Source organism: Borostomias antarcticus (assembly GCF_949987555.1).
Source record: "Borostomias antarcticus genome assembly, chromosome: 18".
In the NCBI taxonomy this organism is placed as follows: Eukaryota; Metazoa; Chordata; class Actinopteri; order Stomiiformes; family Stomiidae; genus Borostomias; species Borostomias antarcticus.
In genome coordinates this window covers 13,107,916-13,118,756 of record NC_140251.1, presented here as the reverse complement: position 1 = coordinate 13,118,756, position 10,841 = coordinate 13,107,916, and the positions used below count along the sequence as shown (strand labels likewise).

Genomic DNA, 10,841 nt, shown 5'->3' with positions numbered 1-10,841 from the left:
GTCTCTTCAGCCCTAGTGCACAGAAGTAATTTTTCTCAAGAAGAAAAGGACCAACTTTGTTCCAACTAAACTGTATTTTCCTCCCTCCCTCCCTCTCATATGCTCATAGGCTACAGGGCCATTGTGTTCGAGGGAGAGAGCTCACTCTGATAACCAGCGATTATGCCAAAGGAAACCGACCCTGCGGCATTAACTATTATGTGGGATTTTAGGAAATGGTTCTGAATTGAGAAGCCGACTCCAGGACTGAGAACATACGATCACAGTGTCGGGGGGAAATTTGCAATTGGACTATTTTTCCCGTGAGTTTATGCTGAACTGTAACGGAAACGTTGAATAATTTCGCTTATTTGGGATCTCGGGATCACCACAAAAATGGACAGCGGTTGGAGTTGAGTGAGAATTCCAACACAAGGACAACTGGGAGTTTTAGGGTATGGTACTATTTTGAACTCAACGAATGAGTAGTTGGTTGTCAAACTAAAGATTACCACACAGAGCGGTCACTTCTAGGCTGCTCCTTCGTTGTAGCATCGGTCTGCAACAATCTCTCATCAAGCGGGCCAGCGCAGCGCTCAAAGATGGCATCTCTCTGGAGACGCGCTCCTCCGGGGCTGCAGGAATTAATCATGGCCTCGCTAGTTCTGCTCTTGTGCAACAGGCTTGTGGCCCATTCGGAGGAGGAAGACCCCCTCAACGCTGAGGTATGTTGTTTTGTTAGAGCAGTCTATTTGCGGATAGCATATACAGAATGCTTTTATCACTCAAGGGATGATCACTGGCACCACTGCTGGGTTCTGACACATTTGCAACGGGTATAATCAGGATTTCATCGATTGACACTGGCCCTGTCTGTTACAGTAGTTTAGCTTATCAATACACCCAAGACTGGCACTGATCAACAAGTGGGCCCTAATTTTTCTGTATGTGCACGAATAATTTCATGACCCTTGACCTTTTTCTTAATGGCATCCAGTGTTTCACTGGCCTAGTGGCCCATAGGGCAGGAGCCTATCTCCTGTTTCTGTAGCGTGAGGCAGCTTGATGTACAAGTAAACCCCCTGGACATGACGGTAGTATGTCACAGGGACTTACCCCCATATCAATGGCATATTACAGGCATATGTGAAAGTGACTGATGAGATAGCTGGCGGAAAATTTGTGAAAACTGACTTTTACGTCCGAGGAATAGCCCTTCCCCGCTGTGCTTCTTGTCATACACATAAATATAATCTTACTAACTATATCCAACAATAAATGTCTATGCATCACCTTACTCAAGTGCTCTTTCCTTACGCCTGCTCAACTCTTTTACCGGTTTTACTAGGAAAGCACCTCTTGGTGATTGTGTGTATGTTTTTACAGGAGCACATCTTTGCTTGTTTACACGCATGCGTGAAAGTACTGATTCCCTCCTGCTGTGCTCAGGGTGGTCCCATGATGTTTTGAAATCCTCCTGCCCAGTCTTGAACCAGGGGAACTCTGTTTTCACTACACCAGGCTTCAGGGTCCTTTGTTTCAACCATCTTATTAAAACATACATAATACTATTGCATGTTGTTAGTAGTGTAAAGTTTAATTGTTGAGCTAAATCATTACAAATGCATGCATTTAGAGTTTTTTAGTGGAACCTCAAACACATATTAGCTAGTTCTGTCTCCCACCCCACTCTACAGTCATACAGTTAGACCCAGAGACGCCTGCTCTGTTTGTGTGTGTGCGTGTGTGTGTGTGTATCCTATTTTCTGGTCCTGCTGCGGTTATCTAGCTTGCCAACAAGGAGGAGGTGCGATTCAAAGCAGGAATGCCATCATACTAATAGAAGCCATCTGTCCTCTGTAAACTCTGTCCTCTGTAAACTCTATCTCCCTCTCTGCTGTCCTCCTTTCAACCTTTCTCTTTCCTTCTTTCTGTCTCTGTCATGACTTTTATCTCATTCACTCACTCACATACTGTACATTCTCTGTGTCTATATGTCTGCTGCCCCTCCTCCTCCTCTCTCCAGTCTTGGCTGCGGAGGTTTGGCTACCTGTCCCAGGCCAGCAGACAGATGTCCACCATGCAGTCCTCCCAGATCCTGTCCAAGGCCATTGGAGACATGCAGCGTTTCTATGGCCTGGAAGTCACTGGGGAGATGGACCCTGCCACGATCAAGTAAGGAGGAGAACTGTCTCTAGCATCTAAACCCAGGGCCACTATGTAGGGCCTGTAGGCCAGTCTAATGTTTGAAATACATTAGGTGCGCTTGATTTCACTTGCCTTAAAGTTTTGCGCTCTAGTGTTATCCTGGTCCGATACTGTCTGACAAGTTCAGTCACGCACACCTCAAATATTTTACTCACACCTTCTCAGTATGAGCGTTTGTGGACTGTCTGGTTGACATTATCTACAGTCTGAAAAATCTGGATGAATCTTCTCCCTCTCTTGCTCTCTCTCTCTCTCTCTGGACTTCAAGCGTGTGTAGAGAGGTCCGTCCTGTACCACCCACACATTGTCGTTCCTCTGTAATGCCTGTGTAGGTCTGGCCCTCAGTTATCTCTCTCACTCCGTCCCTCTCTCTTTCCCCTCCCTCTCTCTCTCTCTCTGTTTCTCGCTCTCTCTGTTTCTCTCTCTCTTTCTCACTCTCTCTCTCTCTCTCCCCCCCTCTCCCCCTGCAGGGCCATGCGAAGGCCTCGCTGTGGAGTTCCTGACCGGTCGGTGGAGCAGCAGACTGAGGCTGGCACCAGGAGAAGACGCTATGCTCTGACTGGACAAAGATGGGACAAGAACCACCTCACCTACAGGTGGGGTCGGTTGGGTGGATAGGATGGGGGGGGGGTGTTGTGGATTTGACCCTAAATTATACTTAGTATTTATTTGTTTTTGACAAAGATTCTATCTTCAGTAAATGAAGCATTTCGGAGCCGAGGAGACAAATCAACATAGGCTTTATTACAGAGTAACAAAACCAGCCAATCTGCAGACAAGACTGAAGAGCTAACAAACGGCCTTGAGGAACATAGCGACCTTAGTAAGCTAGGTCAGAACGACCGTCGACACACATACTTTGTTATGCTTACATTGACTGTGCAGCTGGTCTCGGCAGTGGCTCATATAGCTTAACGATTCTTACTCTACGCAGACTTTCCGGCAGCAAAATAACACACATCAGTAATCAGAATGTATGACATGATAAAGATTAAGCTGATAGCAGGATGCGAGACTTGGATAGAACACTTCTACAGTAGTTAAAAGGTTAACCTTAAAATAACACACATTGTTTAAACAACTACGACACAGAGAGAGAGAGTTTTATTAGCGATGGGCTCTACAGCAACTAGTTCTTACTGAGGTTTCGGCTTGTAGCCGAAATAATGGTGGCAAAACACAAATTATGGTGTTCTAACTCATCTGGCATTCCATCCCTCCCACTCACTTCCCATACCTCAGGTGGCCTTGTACTGTCTTGCAGAAAAGCCTGTGACCCATCATACAGTGTGTTGATTATGGTTCATACTACAATACATTTAAGTGCTCTCAGTGTCAATTATACCACAGGAGGGGGGGGGGGGGTGTTTAGGAACTGTACCACATGCATACCCTCTTTTCTCTTTCTCTCTCTCTCTCCCTCTCCCTCTCTCTCTCCCCCTCCCTCCCTCCCTCCCTCCCTCCCAGTATCATGAACCACACCCCCAGGGTGGGGGAGGAGAGAACCAAGGAGGCGATCCGCCAGGCGTTTGGGGTGTGGAGAGCAGCCACGCCCCTCGCCTTCCAGGAGATCCCCTTCCAGGACATCTCCAACAGCAGCCAAGAATCCTTCGACATACTGGTGCTCTTCGCCAACGGTTACCACGGAGACATGTCGTTGTTCGACGGCGAGGGGGGTTCGCTGGCGCACGCCTACTACCCAGGCCCTGGGATGGGCGGAGACACGCACTTCGACGCAGATGAACCCTGGACTCTGGATAACCACGACCCAGCAGGTTGGTTGGCTAGTCAGGTTGGATAACCACGACCCAGCAGGTTGGTTGGCTAGTCAGGTTGGATAACCACGACCCAGCAGGTTGGTTGGCTAGTCAGGTTGGATAACCACGACCCAGCAGGTTGGTTGGCTAGTCAGGTTGTCTCTCCCCAGTAAAGGAAGCAGTTAGAGCCGGCACCGCTCAGAGTGGTGATTCATCTGCTCATCCTCCCCAATAGCTGTAGAGAAGTCTCTGGTTCTATACCTTTATTCTTTCCCCTCTCTTTCCCTCCCTCCCCTCCTCCTCTACCCACCCTCCTCCAGGTATAGACCTGTTCCTGGTGGCAGTCCATGAGCTGGGCCATGCCCTGGGTCTGGAGCACTCCGATAACCCCTCCGCTATCATGGCTCCCTTCTACCAGTACTTCGACACGCACAACTTCTCCCTGCCACAAGACGACGTTGAGGGCATACAGAAGATATACGGTGAAGAGCCCTGTCCGCTCGTAAACACACACACACACACACATGCACATACAGCATACTAAAACACGCATGTGTGTGCACACTTGGCGTTTCCCACGTCATACATAAGGGGTGCAGACTTGTCACCTTTAGGTGAAAATATCAGTTTTTAATCCAAAATAGGTCATTTGTTTGATCTGTGTATGTATGGGTTTGCATGTTTGTCACCTTTTTCACCTGTGATCGGTTTGCCCCTCTGATGCATGCTGTGCATGCAGAGTTAGAAATTGTGTAAATCGTCCACAAGCTCCCAGTGTTAGGGATAATACGTAGTGTTTGGGTTTATATTAAATTTGTTTTGTGTCCATAGCCAAAGTTTAGTATTAGCTCAGCCTGTGTCATGCCAGGGTGTCTGTTTTTCCTCTCTGGGCAACCAGCAGGCTTTCCTCCCCAACACTGCACACACTCCAGCCCCAGGGGCCTACTGCCACAGCACTGAGTGGAAAATTAGACTCGTAACTCTCTCTGTGTGTGCGTGTGTGTGTGTGAATGAGGGAAAGGGGGTGACCATGTGTGAGGTTCATTGTCTTATATGCGTCATTCTAAATGTCGCCATCTTGGTTTCTACAGGGCCTCCTGAGCATGCTCCCACTGAGGCTCCTCCCACCGCCACCACTCCTGACTCCTCCCCCGACCGTGACCCCCCTGTCACTGACCTTGACCCGCCTCCCCAGGCGCCCACCAACCCCTCTGACACCCCTGACAAGACTGACCCCCCCAGACCCACCCACATTCCGGACCCCCCAGCCCAGCCGGACCCCGAACCCTCACATACCCCTCCAGGCCCCCCCACCCTTAGGCCCACGGACCCCCAGCCTGAGCCTGTCACCCCCCGTATCAAGAACGATGCCCCCCCTCCTCCTCCACCCCCCCGGCCCTCCAAGAAGCCTGACCTGGGGGTCCCGGACATCTGTGACGGTGACTTTGACACGGTCACCATGCTAAGAGGGGAGATGTTCGTCTTCAAGGTGAGAAAGAGGCAGAGACAACGAAAAAAGAGGAGAAAAAAAAGAAGAAACGGAGAAAAACAATGAAAAAGACAGGCAGAAAAAGAAAGACAGAGAAAGAGACAGAGCAGAGAAAGAGGCAGAGGAGACGAAAGAGACAGAATAGAGGCAGAGACGGACATCGTGGTCTTGGTCAGGTATTGGTGTAGATAGTTTCGGATCTGTTTTTATAAACTGTGGAAAGAATTCTTCCTTGCTCACCAGAGGACAAGTTTACACGTTTGTTTCCTGTTATCTGCTGTAGTTTGGGTCTGAAGTTGTTTCTTGTTCAAGGATGAGTCTCACTAACCCTGTCCTCTTGTCCTGCTGCCAGGGTCGTTGGTTCTGGCGGGTCCGAAGAAACAAGGTTCTGGACAACTACCCCATGCCCATCTCCGTCTTCTGGATCGGACTGCCCGAGGATATTGACGCTGCCTACGAACGGCATGATGGGAAATTTGTCTTCTTCAAAGGTCTGTATCTCAATGCCGTTCCCGCGGAGACGGGCAGGCTTGGATCTCAAATGTTTGGAGGTTCATGTTTATGTGAACTCGTTGAACTTGTGTCGAGTGTGTTTTGCAGCGTGCATGAGACCCATAACAACACACAGATGGGGATTCCATCCTCCACCACTCCCCCCTCCTCTGCTCCTCTCCGCTCCTCCTCCCCTCCCTGACTCCCGCATCCCAGGTGTACTGACTCCACACGAAGCATGTCTGGCGTCGCACTCAGGCTCTGTCTAGGGGACTGCACATCATTCAGGAAATAGCTTATTCCCAAAAACATGGCCTCTTTGCTGCGATCTAATCCTTCACATTAAAATAGCCCCTCTGTCTCTCCAGTGCATCTGGCTTCACGCTGGTGAAAACATGCCCTCCAGACACATTATGTCACCGCTCAAACACTCTGGAACACAAATGGGGATATTACAGGGGTGAAGGGTGGTGTGTGTGTGTGCGTGTGTGTGCGTGTGTGTGTGCGTGCGTGCGTGCGCGTGCGTGCGTGTGTGTGTGTGTGTGTGTGTGTGTGTGTGTGCGCGTGCGCGTGCATGTGCGTGCAAGTAATGTATGTGTGTGTGCGTGTGTGCATGCCCATGTGTTTTATGGTTGAACAAGGCTCAGGGGGCTCTCTCTCTCTCTCTCTCTCTCTCTCTCTCTGCCCGGCTGCAGCTGCTGGGTCTGCAGCTCTGCATTGTAGGTCAGGGTGGAGGATTGCATCAGTCTGCTCTCCAGATGCTGACTGCTAGAGTTTCACTTTGAGCTGAAGAGGAGGATAGAGAGAGTTAGAGAAGAGAGAAATGGAGAGATCGGATAGAGAGAGCTAGAGAATGCAGGGCTGCAGGCGGCAGTGTGGTAGCCCTATGGGCCTGACATATTCAATTTTCCTACGTCAGTTTTCAACGCACTGAGCACCTCTCCAAGTCCTTGAGGTGCGTTACACTCTGCTTGCTCAGTGCAGTGAAACCAATGGAATCATTTTTCAAGTTCAAACCCATATTGTCACTCAGTGTGCCAAGAATGGTAAATCATTTGCACCTCAAGTATTCTGAGGTATTTGAGGCCTAGTGCAGTTCTACCTATGGTTTAGCCCCGTCTACAGGATGGGTGAAAGAGCACTGACGGTGTGTTTTGGCTGTGCTGGTGGAAAGTGGACTGGGTCACTGTGAGAGTTAATCCCAATGTGTCAGACTGGAATGAACTTGAATTGGCTTCACACACTGATGCTGAAAAGGACTGGAAAGTTGGAAAATGTGTGCTTTTCTTCTCCTCTCCTCTCCTCTACTTTCCTTTGCTCTCCCCTCCCTCTCCTATATTCTCCTCTAACCTCATTTCTCCTCTAATCTCAGTTCTCCTCTAATCTCAGTTCTCCTCTAATCTCAGTTCTCCTGTCTCTGATCTCAATTGTCCTATAATCTCAGTTATCCTCTCCTCTCACCTCAGTTCTCCTCTAACCTCAATTCTCTTCTCCTCTAATCTCAGTTCTCCTCCCCTCCATTACTAACCTTGGTTCTCCTCTCTCCCCCCATCTGCTCTGTAGGAGACAGGTACTGGGTGTTCCGGGAGGCAGATGTGTTGCCAGGTTACCCCCAGCCTATGGATGAGTATGGTCAGGGGGTCCCAGAGCACAGCATGGACACGGCCATCTGGTGGGAGCCCACTGGGTACACCTACTTCTTCAGAGGAGACAGGTACATACACACACACACACTCCATCCCAGCTCTTGACATACCACAACGAGGCCATGTTTAGTCTCAGGATGTAACCCAAAGTTCAGTGCCTCTGATACAAAGACACGTGATACAAAGACACACTCATGGAACACACTGGAGATTACACGAGATTACACAAATTCAGTCTCCACACTATCCTCTCTCCCTTCAGATCAATCTCTTAATTACAATATAGGTAGATTAGAGACAGATACACATGTAGCAGAGGTGGTTAGATAACTGCGTTACCCTGTCTGGGACCTGAGTAGTTTCACCGAAGCTTTAGCTCTAACGGCTAAGAAGGCAATCTGTGATCTGGTCTATCATGCGGAGTCTTAAGCTGTGTTCGGAATCCTTCCCTCACTCCCTATTCCCTATATAGGGTTCACCAAGTAGTGAACTACCTAGGGAACGGAGAAAATGTAGGGTACATGCACTGTTCCCTAGAAATCAAGGTGAATTGTGGGTAATAAATAGTGGACTATATAGGGAACGAAAATTCTGTGGAGAATTCGGACACTACAAACAAAATGGCTGACGCCCTATATAGTGCACTATATAGTGAGTAGGGTGCGATTCCGAACACAGCTTTACTGTTCTGCCCAAGGAGGCTTATCAGGTTGTGCCTGATCCCTGCCCCCCTCCTCCAGGTACTGGCGTTACAATGAGGAGTCCCGCACCATGGACGCAGACTACCCTAAGCCAATCAGCCGCTGGGGCAAGATCCCGCCCTCTCCTCGAGGAGCCTTCCTTAGTGACGATGGGGGTGAGTCTGGCCCTGTGTCCTCATACGCCGCCACTACCCCGTGGAGAAAAATACAACAGCGTACTGTACTGTATATCTCTTATGGGCTATAATCCCCTTCCCTCTCATCACTCTCTCTCTAGCTCTATATTTCTTCCTGCCTTTTAACTTGTTTACTCCTCTTAATGAACAAGGGAAGAACTGTTGCAAGAGCGGGAAATTATGGGGGAAATGCCGTCAGGAAATGAAGGATCCAAGATTATTGGATTCTTCTGTGCTAAAAGGGTGGAGAGGGAAGGAGGGAGGGGAGGGGTGGGAGGAAGGAGAGCTCTGGGTTGGAGAAGCACCCGTACCCGCAGGAAATGCATTGGCTGAGGTCCGGCTGTTTCTAGGGCTTTAAAAGGTCAAGTGACTTAGTTTCATCCGTTGTTTGTGCTTTGAAACGGCTTCAGTTTGAAGGACAGATACTGTTCCCTACTGATAAACAGGGCATGTAGTGAAAGCAGAACTAGCACTAATGAACCAAGAAACAAGCTGACTGCTGGCCTCGGCAGGAAAATAAATCCACATACTGTACATTTGTAAACATCAGCTTCATCGACATCTTGTCATCTCTCTCTAGCGTATACCTACTTCTACAAGGGCTCCAACTACTGGCGCTTTGACAACGTGAAGATGACAGCCGACAGCGGTTACCCTCGCTCCATCCTCAAAGACTACATGGGATGTCACGGGGCCTCCCACCCAGACCCAGACCCAGATACTGACCCAGACACTGACCCAGGCACAGGCACTGACACTGACACGGGTACAGGAGCAGACGTAGACAAGGAGAACAAGTGGCCCGATGCAGACCAGCCCCCAGGCAGCGACGGAGACGAGGACCCCAGGTCTGGAGGAGTGGACCGTGACGGAGAGGAGGAGGACGAGGAGGAAGAGAAGGAGGTGAATGTGGTGGTGAGGGTGGCCGACAACGAGTCCAAGGTCATGACCTTGATCATGGTGACGGTGCCTTTGGTGCTGATCCTGTGTATCCTCATCCTGGTCTACGCCATCATCAACACCCTGCAGAAGAAAGAGACGCCCCGACTGTTGGTCCACTGCAAACGCTCTCTACAGGAGTGGGTCTGAGGCCACGTTGTTACTAACTATACACACACTCAGTCAAATGCACATACAGCAAATACACACACTTGGATAAAAAAAAAAAAAAAACATACATCCACACGAACAGATTTTGCGGACACAAAGTAACTATTTTGAAAGCCTAGTCAAGCCATGTCAAACAGGTCAGGTGTCAGTGCGTCACACTGGGATCGAACCCGGGTCCTCTGATTTGAGAACGCTCATGACCACCTCTCATAAACACCACTACCAGTTACGCCACAGAAATGCTAGCTCTTTGATGGCGAGTGGGTGGTATTTAGGAGTGAGTTTAACCACTTCAGCTCGATTATACAGTATGTGCAGTTTGCACATAAACACACACACAAATGCACACACACAAACACAAAACATACAATCTTTCCCTGTCTTTTGACCATGGTGCTTTACCCAATCTTGACCTGAGTCTGTTTGCAACAGATCATTTTGCACTTTTATGTCCCATTTGTCTCATGTTGTCAGATTTGTGGTTGTTGTTGTTGTCGTTTGTCACAGTTGTACAGTAGTCTGTATGTTCTTTATCCAAAGAGGATCAAGATCCTGTGAATGTGCCTGTAACAACACAGCAGGGGAGCGTGACCCCGCCATGGGATGTCTGTGACAGCTGTGTGAGATCAAAACACAAGTATCACCAGCCCCTAATGTTCCTGGCGACTATAGCCTACACTCACACACACACACACACACACACACACACACACACACCTCCACCACCGCTGTATTACCCCCCCCCCCCCACACACACACACACTGTCCTCCCCCCATTGTTCTTCACCACAACCATAACAGTGTAGAGTGTATCCATAAAGGCACTATTAACATACTGTATATTAATATGTTAATCCTCCCTAGAGTGAGATAATGTAAAGTAAGTGTTCTGAACGTGGTATCTCTCTGTGCACATAATACAGTACGTCTCCGGGCTAACAGTCCGCCTGCTGGATGGAGGCTGGATCTGGTTTGCATTAAACAGATGTTGCTGATTTAGTCATTTTGAGAGCAGCGCGGAGAGGAGGGGGGGGTGGAGAGAGAGGAGGAGGGAAAGAGAGTCTCTCTAGCATTTCCTTTGCCTGAGTTACAGACAAGTTTTTGGAGTGGGGGAGAATGTGAGGGGGTGGGGTTAGGGAGGGCTGAGGGCTTTGCTGGCATTGTGCCTCGTGACCTAGATGGGTGAGCTCCACTCCTATTTTTCATGACAAAAGCATGGGAATGGAAACCAATGATTGTGCCTTTAATCTTTTGCTAGGGGTTAGTTAATCAAGTCTTGTGAT

The 10,841-nt window shown here is 49.1% G+C and overlaps 1 protein-coding gene across 1 annotated transcript; it reads left to right on the top strand.

Annotated features, from left to right (window-relative positions):
* Positions 1-581: 581 nt before the first annotated feature.
* mmp15a (matrix metallopeptidase 15a) lies at positions 582-9,537 on the top strand (the record flags this gene model as incomplete). The annotated part of the gene is made up of 10 exons (XM_084452777.1): positions 582-704; positions 2,006-2,154; positions 2,658-2,783; positions 3,655-3,962; positions 4,265-4,426; positions 5,036-5,433; positions 5,786-5,924; positions 7,489-7,639; positions 8,312-8,427; positions 9,029-9,537. 10 exons carry the CDS (start codon positions 582-584, stop codon positions 9,535-9,537), a joined length of 2,181 nt encoding a protein of 726 aa, XP_084308903.1.
* Between the last annotated feature and the right edge of the window lie 1,304 nt (positions 9,538-10,841).